At 36.3% G+C, this 16,621-nt stretch overlaps 1 protein-coding gene across 1 annotated transcript in view; it reads right to left on the bottom strand.

The window, feature by feature from the left end:
* LOC111150500 (cilia and flagella associated protein 47) overlaps nt 1–16,621 on the bottom strand; it is a 526,123-nt gene that overhangs the window by 328,943 nt on the left and 180,559 nt on the right. Inside the window, exon 30 of the mRNA XM_022507981.1 lies at nt 14,778–14,999. Coding sequence (XP_022363689.1) covers nt 14,778–14,999 — 222 coding nt within the window. The remainder of the gene's footprint in view (nt 1–14,777; nt 15,000–16,621) is intronic.

Here is a 16,621-nt window from a genome sequence, read left to right as displayed (position 1 = left end):
GGCAAGAGAGGAAGAGGGAGACAGTCTTAAGCAGGCTCCATGCTGAGTGTAAAGCCTGATGCAGGACTCTGATCTCACAACCATGAGATCATGACCTGAGTCGAAATCAAGAATCGGTTGCTCAACTGACTAAGTCATTCAGGTACTCCTTGAAATGTTTTTATTCAAAGTCTTCATATGCATATCTATCACCACCAGAACTACTTTCATACAGTTTAATAGTTTTGGCAGGAGTGTTTCCTAGCAGAGATTTAAACATTTAGGTTGAACTCATTCAGCGAGCATAGAATGCCACTCACCATAAGCATTTATCAGGGAATATCATATCTAGTCCTCAACTCTGTATACATTTTGCAATCCTATCACTACTGAAATGGGAGAAAAAGAAAAGGCAGAAAGGAGCCTCAACATGATTCTGAAAGTTCAAACCTTGAAGGTAGCATAATGAATGAGAAAAAAGATATAAGGAAGGGAACCCTTGTGGGGGTAGAAGCAGAGAGCAGAGTTCTAGAATTGTTAAGTTTCACTTGGCCATGGGCCAGTGGAAGCTGGTGTAAGAAATCATGCTGCATACATAAAGCTCCTTTGTTTGACAGTTAAATATCATCCCTTCTCTTTGATTATCATGTATTTCCCATCTGGATCTACATCACTCCTATGAATCTTCACTAAACTGGAATTCTTATAGATTTAAATAATATCTATATTTTAATAGAACACTACTCCTTTACAGGAGTAGCTGAACCTAAAGCATTTGTAAGAACTCAAATGAGATGATGGTCCATTAAGTTGAAATCGTAGAGGTAAAACAAAGAAAGCTTAGAAACATATATAGAAACTGGAATACTTCCTTGCATCCAAAGCAAATATGGGATTTCAGAAGGAAATAATCACTTCTATTAAATGGTACTGCAAACCTAAGAAAAATTATCAGGGAAGCATTAAACTGAAAGCTTCTTGAAGAAGGAGACCACATGGTATTCATTTGAATATTCCATAGTGTCCAGCAGAGAAGAGGCCCTCGGTAAAATGGTCAGGATGAAGAATGAATTTTTTGCATTATTAAAGACAACAGGCCCCAAATGGAGTCACTTATGCTAAGCTCCACATCACCAAAGTGAGATTTAACTTCACTATGATTTTGTACCTCCCAGAAATGGAATCTTAAACCAGTTAACCAGGAATTGCCTGAGCAGCATTAGTTAGGTAATCTGCCTGACAGACCCCTACCATCCCTCCTAGAGAAAGTAACTTTGCAATAACCAATCTGCTTCTGTTGCTGTAAGAGTACAAAACTTTTCCCTCCTTACCTTCTAAGTTTTTTGCTAGCCCAATAATCAAATTGACATAAATCAGATTAAGAGGGGGGAAAAAAAACAACAATGAGATATAATTACATACTTTATGGGAGCCTCACAAAGTCATGAAGTTTGAGAGGTGGTCAGGCAGTTGAGGCTAAGGAGATGGGGGTAGGGGTTTGGGTCTTCAAAGGGGAGGAAGACAATTCACAGGAATATGAGAAGAGCAAATGTTTGGTAAACAATCATTTGCCATGCCAGGTAGTTAAGTCTTTCTGATATGAAAAGTTATCTCTGGCAATAGCACCCTTCCTGGTATAAGACCCTGTGTAAATTCTTGTAGGCAGTTAAGAGAGAGGTTAAAAACTTTTCCTGAGTCTGCTGGGTCTCAGTTGCCTTCAGCTCAAAATAATCCCCATGCCAAAGTGGTACATTTTGGGATAGCATATACTGCTCCCCCTATTGCCGAAGTACAACTCCCTTGTTCTTGCTTCTTTCTGGATATAAAACCTCTTGCCTTGTACAGGTCATTGGAGCTTCTTTCTATCTGCTAGATTGGATACTGCCCAAGTCTCAAATTGCTGAATAAAACTGATATGAGAGCTAAAATTTACTCAGGTGAATTTTGTTCTTTCACAGCATTTTACAGACATTGCTATCAAGTGAGGGACAGCGGAATATTCCACCCCAAAATATACCTCTTTGGAACACCAATTATTTTGAGAAACTGCAGGACAGGAGCTCTAAAAACAGAGTAGATGTCACCCTTTTGTAAGGAAAACATACCTTTATCAAGGAAATTAATATTAGCAAAGGGGCCCACCAGGAAGAACCCTACTTCCAGGAGGTAACTTTTTCTGCTGAGAGATGTATCTGTGTGACAGGGTTACCTTTGTGTAACAAATATTTCCTCTCACCTTTTCTGAATTACCTCCTCCCTGTCTTGGCCCCTTCTCTCTCTAAAGCCCTAGAGCCCTATCATTTTCCTTAGCTCAGCATGGTACAGAATCCTCATCTTTTGGCTGTCTTTTGAATCTTAAATCTTTGTGGGGCCACTGTACTTACATACATAATCATTTTTTTTCCTCCTGTCTTTTTATTATGGGGTGTAGGGGGGTAGGTCTCAGCTAAGAACCTAGAAGACTAGAGGGGAAATTATTTTTCCTCTCCTACATGAGACTTGTTTTCTTCATTTTGAATTTATCTCAAGACCTAACTTCATCAGTCCCTAAGACAGTATTTACGATTCTCTTTTGTCAATAGATTCTATGTCTGTTCAGTAGTTTTACAGAGAGTTGAGTTTCCTAATTGATTTAATTATACTTTTACATGCTAGGTTTTCCATTTGTGTATTTCTTCCAGATTTACACTAAGTAGAACAAAATAAAATTAGATGTAATGAGTTATTAAATCCTCAACTTGATCTGCAAAGATTTTTGAATTTCTCATTTATTGCACAAAATCAATATAATTTCACTTGCATAAAAGTCCTTATCCACTGGCATCGAATTCCAATGTGAGAGCTGATAACATTTATGAATACTTTGAATTTAATACATTTGTTTCCATGATGAAACAGATGCATGAATCTGGGATTAATGACCCAAATTTAATAACCATATTGCCACATTCAAATATTCATGAATATTATCATAGCCAACATATCCTCATAGGCATGTATTTGCTGATAAAAGAGCAATAAATTTGAATGGCTTGGCATTAATTCCAAAATCATTCTTCCATACTTGCAAACTCACACCACAAAATTTTTTTTTTAAGATTTTATTTATTTATTTGACAGAGAGAGATCACAAGTAGGCAGAGAGGCAGGCAGAGAGAGAGGAAGGGAAGCAGGCTCCCTGCTGAGCAGAGAGCCCGATGTGGGACTCGATCCCAGGACCCTGAGATCATGACCTGAGCCAAAGGCAGCGGCTTAACCCACTGAGCCACCCAGGCACCCCACACCACAAAATTTTAAAACAGAAACCACCCATGTTAATGTCAACACTACTGAGACCTATACCAACAAAAGTGCTACAAGAATACCATGACAATTCTAAGTAATCAAATTTAATGATGCTACCAGAAAACTGTTTCATTTCTATAATGCACAAACAACAAAGATTTAAGTGTCTGAAACTTTTTCCTCATTTCACAGTTAATAATTCATTAGATATTAAAACACTACTACTTTCTTTTGAAATAATAATTATAACTAAAGACTTCTGAAAGAAAAGATATAAACACAACCAACTTTCTAAAATAAAAATGGCATTAGAATGTTTGCCTTATTGAATTAAAGCATTTATTTTAATAAATCAGTCATCAAGGATCAAGTGGGCGCCTGGGTTTTCAGTACATCACTAATGGCTATCATATTGAAGAAACTTAAGGAAACATTTTTAGCATATGAAAGCTTTAGATCAGTTTATTGCCTTTAAATTCATTATCATCATCATCATATACTGTGCATCATATAATACATACTTTATTATTTTTAACTCTATTATCAACTACGTCTGGGAATTATCATCAACTTTACAGATTTTGAAATTGAAACTTAACCATATTAACTTGTGCAAAGTCACAGGCATACAGAAAAGCTCCAATTTAAGCCTGCATCTACCTAATCCAAAAGCCATGTTCTTTCACCAAAATTCAGTGAATTCTTCCAGAATCATTCTTAGACTGCTACTTTAAAATATTTTCATTCTTAGATGCAATTCCCTTAAATAAGATACCATAATGGTCATGGATAAGTATGAAGGTTATAAAGTTTTTAATGATAAAGAAATGAAATCACAAATGGAATTAAATTTAAGTATAAAGGAAAGCTAAATGATTTCCTAAGTATATTTATTTATGTAAATGAAAAATTTATTTAAAAATCAATGGTATTGGGGCACCTGGGTGGCTTATTCAGTTAAGCCTTTGCCTTCCGCTCAGGTCATCATCCCAGGGTCCTAGGACCAAGACCCATATCACACTCCCTGCTCAGCAGGGAGTCTGCTTATCCCTCTCCCTCTGTCCCTCCCCACTCATGGTCTCTTTCTCCCAAATAAATAAATAAAATCTTTAAAAAAAATCAATGGTATTAGAAAGTAAGAGTTATAATAGTTTCATATTATGTGATATCCTACATTACAGTTTCAATGCAGGATACATAGTGCTTTTGTTCTGCTGCTGTTTTAGTTTTATTTTTTTATATTTTTAAAGATTTTATTCATTTATTTGACAGAGATAGAGAGAGAGAGATCACAAGTAGGCAGAGAGGCAGGGAGATGGGGGGGCAGGCTCCCCGCTGAGCAGAGAGCCCAATGTGAGGCTCGATCCCAGGACCCTGAGATCATGACCTGAGCTGAAGGCAGAGGCTTAACCCACTAAGCCACCCAGGTGCCCTGTTTTAGTTTTAGATTACAGAAATTATCAATCAAAAAGTTTATTTTTTCAGTGAAAGTTAATTACATCATAAAAATGATTATTGGTTATAAATAAATAAAATTAGATCACAGGATTTTAGGCAGTGATCTGCTCGGTCTGTCATAACAGAGTACCACAGGTTGGGTACGCAAATAGAAATTTATTCTCTCATAGTTGTGGAGACAAGAAGCCCAAGAACAAGATGGTGGATAATCTGGTTGCTTGTGAGCTCTCATTTCTTGGCTTGCAGACAGCTTAGGGTCCCGTCTATATGATATCATTAATCATAATTACATTCTTAAAGGTCTTGTTTCCAAATACAGTTTCATTGGGGCTTAGGCTTCAACATGTGAACTGGAGGGAGACCCAATTCATTCTATAACAGGTAAAAATGACAAGAAACATTAAGCATATTATTTCAAATAAAGGGATAAGAACTTTATTACAAACTATAATACCGGTTTTTAAAAGTTTTTAAAACATATGGCATTGTTATGGGCTGCACCGTGTACCCCAAAAAGTCATATGTTGAAACCCTTATACTTGGTACTTTGGAATGTGACTCTATTTGGAGTTAAGGCCTTCAACGAGGCAATTACGATAAAATGAGGCCATTAGGATAGGCCCTAAACAAAAAACTGGTGTCCTTATATGAAGATGAAATTTGGATACACAGAGAGACACCAGGGGTGTGTACACTCAGAGGAAAGACCAGAAGAGGACATAGAGAGAAGATGGCCATCTGTAGGCCAAGCAGAGAGGCCTCAGAAGAGAACATCTGCTAACACCTTGATCTTACACTTCCAATCTCCAGAACTGTAGGAAAATAAATTCGTTGTTTAAGCCCTCCAGTCTGTTATGGTAGCCAGAGCAAATTGATATGGGCATGAAGGAATAAATGCATTAATAATTAGTTATTTTTATGAATTCATGGGGCATTTGGGTGGCTCAGTGGGTTAAAGCCTCTGCCTTCCACTCAGGTAATGATCTCAGGGTCCTGGGATCCAGTCCCACATCTGGCTCTCTGCTCGGCAGGGAGCCTGCTTCCCCCTCTCTCTCTGCCTGCCTCTCTGTCTAATTGTGATCTCTGTCAAATAAATAAATAAAATCTTTATTTATAAAGTAAGAATTCATAATTAAAATTATCAATGAAGTTCAATGTGTAACTTTCATAGTATATACTCCACTTTTTTCCAACTTGATCCTCTTACCAGTTGCACCTTCTCTCGTGGAATGCAAATGTTTTACCTTTCCTTCTTTTATCCCTAATTCTTCATATTTCACAACATTTTCTCCATTTCTATATGACTATCCTAAGACCCAGTTTCAACGTTTTATTCCTTTTGCCACACAAGCTCAGAAAACAAAGGTCTGTGAAAAACAATGTTAATAAATAAATATTTTAATGAACATTGGCCCCATTCTGTGCTATCAAGGATCCTGTGTGTTAGAGATGCCAGATGAGTGAGATGTGCTTCCTACCCTCAACATGCACACAAACTGGGGGGGTACACTGACTCAAGAATAAGTCAGTGGTATTGAAAAATAATTTACAAAGTTATACACAGCTGTGCTCTTTTCCTTAACTGATACAATCTTTCTCATTCTCTCAACCAGGTTGGGTACAAAGAGGGAGAAAACATGGACTTGAATGTTCACATATTTTCAAGTCCTCTAACTTCAACAGTCTCCTTATAGTAACTATGTTTTTTGGGATAAGCAATCAAAATTTCAGACCTCCCCATGCCCCCACACAATGGCATCTGGGAAGAGGCAGATTTATTGTGTAGTAAATGATGCTTCAACTTCAGATTTCATCACTTTCATGAGTCTCTTCTAAAGCCATGTTTCTAAAGTTTGTATTTTTAATTTGACATTATTTTATAAAGGAGGAATCTCCAAATTGTGTAAGGCCTCTCAGATCAACCCTACATTTAAGCTTAGATGAAATAGGTGAGAGGAACCCTTGTACCTCTAAAAGCAGGTTTGTGATTACTTTTCTGGATCAACAGTCCCTTTGGTAATACCCCCTATCAATGCCTAGAGTCTAGCTGCCATGCGGGCAATTGCTGCTGGGGCCTGGGATGAGGATCTTGCATTTCTAGTCCTACCTGATGGAGGACCAAAAGGTCCCTCCTAACTGCCTCAGCCACAGTCTAGTCCTCATATATTTATCTTTCATACTATGGCATCAGAGCCACCCAATCCTATCCTTCTGCCTCTTCAGTGGAATCCCTCTCATTCAATCCACTTCCATAACAGGCTGCCTGGGTCTTATCTCAGTCCCCTTCAGGGACTTAGAAACTTCTAGATCCCTTAAAAGTCACAAGAAACACAAGCCAGTTTTGACCATTCATGGGGTAGAGCCTAAGAAATGAAGATAGAATAATTTGCTCACTTCCCTGTCTAAATTTATTTAAGTTTTTATTTAAATTTGAGTTAGTTAATATACAGTGTAATAATAGTTTCAGGGGAACAAGATAGTGATTCAACACTTCCATACAACACCGGGTGCTCATTGCAACAAGTGCAGTCCTTAATCCCCATCACCTATATAACCAATCCCCCAACCAAACCTATCTGGTAACCATGTTTGTTCACTATAGTTAAGAGATGTTTCTTGGTTTGCCTCTTTTTTTTTCCCTTTGTTCATTTGTTTCATTTCTTAAATCCCACATATGAGTGAAATCATTGGTATTTGTCTTTCTTTGACTTATTTCATTTAGCATTATACTCTCTAGCTCCATCCATGTCACTGCAAATGGCCAGATTTCCTTTTTATGGCTGGGTAATATTTCATTGAGACAGAGAGAGAGAGAGAGAGAGAGAGAGAGAGTGTATACCACTTATGTATCAATTCATCAACTGATGGACACTTGGGCTATTTCCATAATTTGGCAATTGTAAATAATGCAGCTATAAACAACAGGGTGCATGCATCCTTCTGAATTAGTATTTTTATATTCTTTGGGAAAATACCTAGTAGTGTGATTGCTGAATTGTAGGGTAGTTAGTTCTATCTTTAACTTTTTGAAGAATCTGCATGTTTTTCAGAGTGGCTGTATGAGTTTGCATTCCCCAAAACAGTGCAAGTGGGTTCCCCTTTCTCCACATCCTCAGCAATACCTGTTGTTTCTTGTGTTGATTTTAGCCATTCTGCTAGGTGTGAGGCGATACCTCATTGTAGTTTTGATTTGTGTTTCCGTGATTATCAGAGATTTTGAAAACTTTTCATCTGTTTATTGGCCATCTATATGTCTTCCTTGGAAAAATGTCAATTCATGACTTCTGCCATTTTTTCATTGAATTATTTATTTTGGGGGTGTTGAGTTGTATAAGTGCTTTATATATTTTGGATATTTATCTTTATAAGATAGGCCATTTGAAAATATTTTCTACCATGCAGTAGGTTGTATTTTAGTCTTGTTGATTGTTTCCTTAGCTGTGCAGGAGATTTCTATTTTGATGTAGTCCCAATAGTTTATTTTTGTTTTTATTCCCCTTGCTTCAGGAGACATATCTAAAAGAAATTGCTATACCCGATATCAAAGAGGTTACTGCCTATGTTCTCTTTTAGGATTTTTATGCTTTCAGGTCACACATTTATGTCTATAATCCATTTTGAATTTATTTTTCTGACCTGTGTAAGAAACTGGTCCAGTTTCTTTCATTTGCATGTTGCTGTCCAGTTTTCCCAACATTTGTTGAAGAAATAGTCTTTCTTCCATTAGATATTCTTTTCTGTTTTTTTTTTCAAAGATTGGCCATATAATTGTGGGCTTATTTCTGCATTTTTTATTCTGCTCCATTGAGGGATGTGTCTATTTTTGTGCCAGTATCATACTATGTTGATAACTACAGCTTTGTAATATAACTTGAAGTCTGTAATTGTGAATGCCTCCCACTTTGCTTTGCTTTTCCAAGATTGCTTTGGCTATTCAGGTTCTTTTGTGGTTATGGACAAATTTCAGGATTGTATGTGAAAAACTGAAATCTGTGAAAAATGTTTGTGTTTTGATAGGGGCTACATTAAAAGTATAGACTGCTTTGAGTAGTACAGACATTTTAACAAAATTTTTCTTCCAATCCATAAGCATGGAATGTCTTTCCACTTGTTTGCCTTGTCTCCAATTTCTTTCACTAAACTTGTATAGTTTTCAGAGTACAAGGCTTTCACCTCTTTGGTTGGGTTTATTCCTAGGTTATCTTAATGTTTTTGGTACAACTGTCAAAAGGACTGATTCCTTAATTTCTCTTTTTGCATTCATTATTAGTATATAGAAATGCAATAGATGTCTATATGTTAATTTTGTATTCTGCTACTTTACTGAATTTGTGTATCAGTTCTAACAGTTTTTTGGTAAGGTCTATCAGGTTTTTCTATATATAGCATCATGTCATTTGCAAATAGTGTAAGTTCTACTTCTTCCTTGCCAATCTGGTAGCTTTTTAGTTCTTTTTGTTGTCTGATTACTGTGACTAGGACTTCCAGTATTATGTTGAATAGAAGTAGTGAAAATGGACATTCCTGTTTTGTTCCTGACTGTAGAAGAAAAGCTCTCAGTTTTTCCCCACTTAGGATTATGTTAGCTGTGGGTTTTTCATACATGGCCTTTATTACGTTGAGCTATATTCCCTCTAAACCTACTTTGTTGGGGGATTTTTTTTTTTTTTTACCATGAATAGATGTTGTACTTTGTCAAATGTTTTTCTGCATTTACCAAAAGAATCATATAGTCCTTTTACTTTCTCTTACTGATGTGATGTAACACACTGACTGATTAGCAAATGTTGAACCACGCTTGCAACCCAGGAATAAATCCCACTTGATTGTGGTGAATGATTTTTAAATTTTTGTTGAATTTGGTTTGCCAGTATTTTATTGAGGATTTTTGGATATATTTTCATCAGAGATGAAGTTCTTTTTTTCTGTGGTATCTTTTTTTTTTTAAAGATTTTATTTACTTATTTGACAGAGAGAGATCACAAGTAGGCACAGAGTCAGACAGAGAGAGAGAGAAGCAGGCTCCCTGCTGAGCAAAGAGCCCAATGCGGGGCTCGATCCCAGGACCCTGAGATCATGACCTGAGCCGAAGGCAGCAGCTTAATCCACTGAGCCACCCAGATGCCCCTTCTGTGGTATCTTTATCTGGTTTTGGTATCAGGGTAATGCTGGTCTCAAGGAATGAATTTGGAAGGGGTTTGTTGTTTTTTTTTTCCATTTCTATTTTTTGATATAGTTTGCAAAGAATAGGTATTAACTATTCATTAACTGTTTGGTAGAATTCACTTGAGAAGCCGTCCATTTCTGGACTTTTGTTTGTTGGGAGGTTTTGATTACAGATTCAATTTCTTTGTTATCCATCTGTTCAATTTTTTTATTTCTTTCTGATTCAGTTTTGGTGATTTATAGGTTTCTAGGAATTTATCCCTCTCTTTTAGGTTGTGCAATTTATTGGCATATAGTTTTTCATAATATTCTCTTATAATTATTTATATTTCTGTAGTGTTGGCTGTTATTCTTTCTCTCATTTCTGATTTTATTTATTTGGGTCCTTTCTATTTTATTTTCAATAAGTCTGGCTACAGGTTTATCAATTTTATTAATTTTTTCAAAGAACCAACCCCTGGTTTCATTCATGTGTTCTATTATTCCTTTAATTTCTATATCATCTATTTCTGCTCTAATTATTATTTCCTTCCTTCTGTTGGCTTTAGGCTTTGTTTTTTTTCCTAGTTCCTTTAAGTAGAAAGTTAGGTTGTTTGAGATTTTTCTTGCAACTTGAGGTAGGCCTGTATTGCTATATATTTCCATATTAGGACCTCTTTTGCTGCAACCCAAAGGTTTGAGACCACTATGCTTTCATTTTCATTTGTTTTCATGTACTTTTTAATATCTTCTTTGATTTCCACATTGACTCATTCATAGTAGCATTTTATTAAACTTCTATGTATTTGTTGTCTTCCCAAATTTTTTTCTTGTGGTTGCTTCTAGTTTCCTACTGTTGTGGTCAGAAAAGGTGCATGGTATGACTTCAGTCTTCTTGTATTTGTTGAGGTTTGTTTTGTGGCCTAATGTGTGATGTATTCTGGAGAATGTTCCAAGTGAACTTGAAAAGAATATGAATTCTGCTGTTTTAGGTTGGAATGTTCTGAATACATCTCTTAAGTCCATCTGGCCCAGTATGTCATTCAAAGCCATTTTTTCCCTGTTGATTTTCTGTTTAGATGATCTGTCCATTGATGTAAGTAGGGTGTTAAAGTCCCCAGCTATTATTGTATTATTATTGATTAGTTCCTTGATGTTTGTTATTAAATACTTTATGTATTTGGGTGCTCCCACGTTGGGTACATAAGTATTTGCAATTGTTATATCTTCTTGTTGGATTGTCCCTTTCTTATTATGTAGTGCCCTTCTTTGTCTCTTATTATAGTCTTTATTTTAAAGTCCAGTTTGTCCAATGTAGGTATTGCTAATCTGACTTTCTTTTAACATCCATTTACATGTAAATATTTCTCTATCCCTTCACTTTCAATCTACAGGTGTCAATAGGTCTAAAATTAGTCTTTTGTAGGCAACATATAGATGGGTCTTCTTTTTTTTCATCCATTCTGACACCCTACATCTTTTGATTGGAGCTTTTAGTCCATTTACATTCAAAGTAATTATTGATATGTATTACCATTTTGTTACTTGTTTTGTGGTTGTTTCTGGAGATTTTTCTCTGACCCCTTCTCTTTCTCTGTTTCATGTTTTGCTTATTTTTTTAGCAATATATTTGGATTTCTTTCTCTTCATTCCTTGCATGTTTATTAGTGGTTTTTAATATATGGTTACCATTAGGTTTGTATATAACCTCTTCTGCAATATAGCAGTCTATATTAAGTTGATGGTCATTTAAGTTTAAACCCATTCTTTTCTTCTATCTTCTCCATGTTTCAGATATATATTAATATATTTTATATCTTTTTTTGGTGAGTTGGTTGACTTATTTTACAGAAATGTTCATTTTTACTGCTTTTGTGTTTCTTGCATTTGTACTGTCACTTTTGGTCTCTCCTTTCCACTCAGAGAGTCCCATTTAATATTTCTTGCAGAGCTAGCTTAGTGGTCACAAACTCCCTTAGTTTTTGTTTGTCTGGGGCAATGCTTATCTCTCCTATTCTGAATGATAGCCTTGCTAGATAGAGTATTCTTGGCTTCAGATTTTTCCCATTCAGCCCTTTGAATATACCATGCCACTCCCTTCTGGCTTGCTAAGTTTCTGTTGAAGAATCCCTAGCTAGCCTTATGGGTTTTCTCTTGTAAGTCAATGACTTCTTTTGTCTTGTTGCTTGTAAGATTTTTTCTTTATCACTGTATTTAGCAAATTTAATTAGAGTATGTCTTGGTGTTGGCCTGCTTTTTTTGATTTTGTTGGGGTTTCTCTGTACCTCCTGGATTGGGATGTCTGTTTCCTTCTTGAGATTAGTGAAGTTTTCAGCTGTTATTTCTTCAAATATATTTTATGCCCCCTTTTCTCTCTTCTTCTTCTTCTGAGATTCCCATAACACCAATATTTTACACTTGATAGGGTCACTGAATTCCCTAAGTTTATTCTCATTTTGCACAATTCTTTCTTCTCTCTTTTGTTCAGCTTCATTGTTTTCCATCTCATTGTCTTCAAGGTCATTAATTCAGTCTTCTGCTTCTTCCAGCCTGGTAGTCATTGCATCAAGTGTGTTTCTAATCCCATTTATTGCAGTCTTCATCTCTGATTCTTTTAAATTCTTTTATCTCTGTGGTTAAGGGTCTCCCTGATGTCTTCTATTCTTCTCTCAAGTACAGTGAGTGTCCTTATGATCATTGCTCTACATTCTCCATCAGGCATGTTACTTATCTCTGTTTAACTTAGATCTCTAAGTCTCTGCCTGCTTATTTTATTAGAAAAGCCAGTTATTTCTCTTACTCCTGAAAGTAACAGCCTTATGAAGAAAAGGTCACAGAGTGCCCAGGACCTGGCTCTTCAGGGAGTGCCTCTGGTGTGTGCTGCATGTGTGCTGCCATTATGTCCTGGCCACTTTATCCTTCAGGCCAGTCATCTACAGAGGCTTTCCTTGCCTGCTGCAGGAAGTGTTTGATCCTGGCCTGAATGTGGCAAGTTTTAACTAGGTATGCTTTGGTCTACTTGTGAAGAGACCTGTCACCACCTCCCTTGGAGCTGAGGTTTTGCAAAACTATCTGGTCAGGAGAAACGGTATTGACAGGGGTTTCTGCTGGTTTTCAGGGGGGAAGATCTGCTGGGCTGGAACTGATGCAAGTATGACTGAGAAGGGAAGTCTCACTGGAGTGCAGGGCGGGAGGCTTAGTATAAGCAAGTTAGATAGCCAGCATCGTTGCTATGCCGCTTCCCACTGGTGGCTCTGTGTTTTGGTGAGGGGCAGGGGAGGAAAATGGCACCAGCAAGCTCCTTTGTTCCTGGAGAGGTGTCTCTGTGAATGTTGCTTCTCAGTGACACACTGAGAACAAATGATCTCCCCAATGTGTGCCCCAGTTGTTCTTCAGCTCACTGTTTCCATACCAGATGCCCTCAAGTTGTTTGTCTGCCTTCTCTGCTAGAGCAGCACAGTGCTTTCCAGGCTGTATCACAACAAGCCCACTAGCTTTTAAAACTCTAGGGTTCAAGTCCCACTTAATTCAAGAACTCATAAAATTCTGCCCCTCTCATTTTCCGAGCCAATGGCTATGAGGAAACAATCTTCTTTTGTGTTCCCCTGTGTGTTCCCCTCTCTCTTGCCCTTCTCAGTGACCCTGGCTTGCTCCCCTCTGCAGCACCTGGGATCTACTTCTCCCCTAAACCACATCACCACGCTTCCTACCTTCTTCAACATGGCCTCTTCTCTCCCTTTAGTTATATAGTTCTATCAGTCTTCGGGTCAATCTCTGGGGTATTTAGGATGATTTGATAGTTTTCTGGTTGTGTCCATGTAACAAGGTGAGTCTAGGGTACTCCTATTCTGCTATCGTATTCCATTTCTCTGTACCATGTCTAATTTTTTAAGACCATAGTATTGCAAGGGACTCAAAAATTCTGATCTGGAAATTAATAAAACTTGAAATACAAATTTTTCATTTGCATTCCAGCTATAAGATTCCTCCCGTTATCTTTCATTGCCACCCCTACTAACGTAGTACACATCTCTGGCCAGCTATGGAGTAGATTCCATATAGAAAGAAGTAATGATATAAAAACACAGTAATATATTTCAAAATACATGAACCCTATTGCATAAATAATTACAAGTAACAAATGCTATTTTAATGGTACTGAAGGATGGTTAGATGGAATAGTAACATGGCTTAGAGATGTTCCAGTAGATAAGGATACTGCAAATAGAGGCAAAAGAAGTAATATAAATTCACCAATACTCTCCTCAAACATTTAATGAACACTGCTTTTCCATTTCTTGGACACTCATCATTTAATCTCTACAGAAGAACACAGACATTATAATGACAAATATTTTTCTTACATTTTCTGTCAACCATTTATGGAAATTTTCACCTGTGTATTATTTTAATACTAAATGACTTAACTATGCAGACTAAAAATTCATAGTATATCTTGAGATTATACTAACAGTATTCTGAGAAATAAACTTATTGGTTTCATCCTTTGAACTTCCATGGATTAATGTATTTGTCTAGGTGAGAAATCACAAAATGAGATCATGGACCAGAAGAAATAAGTATCACCTGAAAAACCTTATAAATGCAAATTAACATCATAAACTCTGTGGGTAAGGGCCAGCAACCTGTCTAAAATGCTATTACAAAGATTTAGATAGATGATAAAGCTTGAGAATGAATGCCTTAGATTATCAATTTAATGGCCCATGAAAAGCTTATTTTCTATTATTTATATATTTCACAGTATTATGTATATAGTGGAAACTAAGTAAATATATTATAAAAAGATAAATAATATCAAAATCAATTTATCTACCTATCTACCCATCTACTTATGCATCTATCCAGGCCATAATAATATGTTTAAATTAGTACATCCACGCTCTTACTTGAGAAATTCAAGAACTGATGAATGTTGAAAATGAAGTTGAGTCACCCTTTCAGTATAATCCTTAGGTAAGGACTGACTTGAATGAATTCCAGGTGGCATTTTTCCACTCAAGTGGAGCATCACATCGTATATTGTCTTATTATATTTAGAAAAGTCACTCTGTCTGGAAAATTTTTTGGATGATGAGGGTGATGAGTAGAATTGTATTTTAAATATTTCCCTATGAGGAAACAATTTTAAAATTAAAAAAAAACTCAACATGTTATGTTATGAAAAAAATGTTCAATGACTAAATAAAGTTCAATTTAAAAATCAAATAAGAAATTACAAAATTCACCTTATATAGCTACAATTTGTTAGTACCAATCAGATGTTTTGATAACCCTGGAGCTTTTCATTACCTTGTTTTATTTTAAACACACATCATTATCTAATGTTGCAATTGTCAGGTGTGGAAGATTGGACTGTGATTACAAAATGCAAGTGCTTTGGAGAAACAGTAAAGTGCTCTGGACCCAATACCTATTACCTGATTGAGAAGTTATCCAAACTCTCACTGAACTCAAATTTTATACTGTTTAAATTGGAGATAATAATGCCTATAGTAGTTTTGAAGATCGATGCCAAACATTCATCACACATGTTTAGACAAAAACAAATTTATACATGTTTTCTCAATTTTGTATTTTAATAATTAGAAGTGCACATCCTGCACACTGGCCTCATAAGTGGACATTCACATTTTAAAGATAAGTCCAGAGAGCTAGTGCTCATATATATTTCCCTGTTCTTTAAATAAGACAGTACAATCTCTATTTCTGATACTTCCCACACTGAGTTATAATGCGTGTTAATTTTTAAATGGAGTTAAAAAAAATCCAACCATTTCTTGTTGTCTATAGTTTATCAATTATCTAAAACTATACAATACTGTCTATTTATTTGCTAGCAATCAGAGTCAAAATGTATCACTAACTTAGACTGATAAATTAAAAAGTGCCCAAGGAGCCATTCTGAATGGCAGTTCTCCAGTTCGGTAGCTAGTAGGTCTATATTGCATATCACAGGACAAATTACATTGACTTAGATAAGGGACTGACTACCATTGCTCAAATGTGGCTCTGCCTCTTACTGTGTGACTTTATGGAAGCTACTTGACTCATCTGTTTCTCAAGTTCCTCATTAGTAATGTTTATAATAGAACAGTATATCCTGAAGGTACCAACAAAGCAAAGAATTATTATATGGAAAAGAATTAACACTGAAAATATTTCTATAAAAAATTATGAAAAGGAGAGATGATCTAAAAAGAATTAAGACATAACTAGGGGCACTGGTTGGGTGTCTGCCTTCAACTTGGGTCATGATCTCAGGGTCCTGGGATCAAGCCCTGCATTAGACTCCCTGTTCAGCGGAGAGCCTGCTTCTCCCTCTCCCTCTGCCTCCTGCTCTGCCTACTTGTGCTTTCTGTCAAATGAATAAATAAAATCTTTTAAAAAAGAAAAAGAATTAAGACATAACTAGACAATAACTAAAAAAAGGAGAAAAAGCAACAAGTTGAATACAAATAGAAAAAACAATAAACAATATAAACAGGGGACATAGGGTCCCCACATATTACAGTTTTAAGACACAGATTTTTTTTTAAACTTTATTTTTTATAAACATATAATATGTTTTTATCCCCAGGGGTACAGGTCTGTGAATCGCCAGGTTTACATACTTCACAGCACTCACCATAGCACATACCCTCCACAATGTCCATAACCCCACCACCCTCTGCCAACCCCCCTTCCCCCATCAACCCTCAGTTTGTTTTGTGAGATTAAGAGTCACTTATAG

Source organism: Enhydra lutris, unplaced genomic scaffold, assembly GCF_002288905.1.
Source record: "Enhydra lutris kenyoni isolate GAN:26980312 unplaced genomic scaffold, ASM228890v2 scaffoldscaffold23, whole genome shotgun sequence".
Lineage (NCBI taxonomy): Eukaryota > Metazoa > Chordata > Mammalia > Carnivora > Mustelidae > Enhydra > Enhydra lutris.
This window is presented reverse-complemented; position numbering and strand designations above follow the sequence as displayed.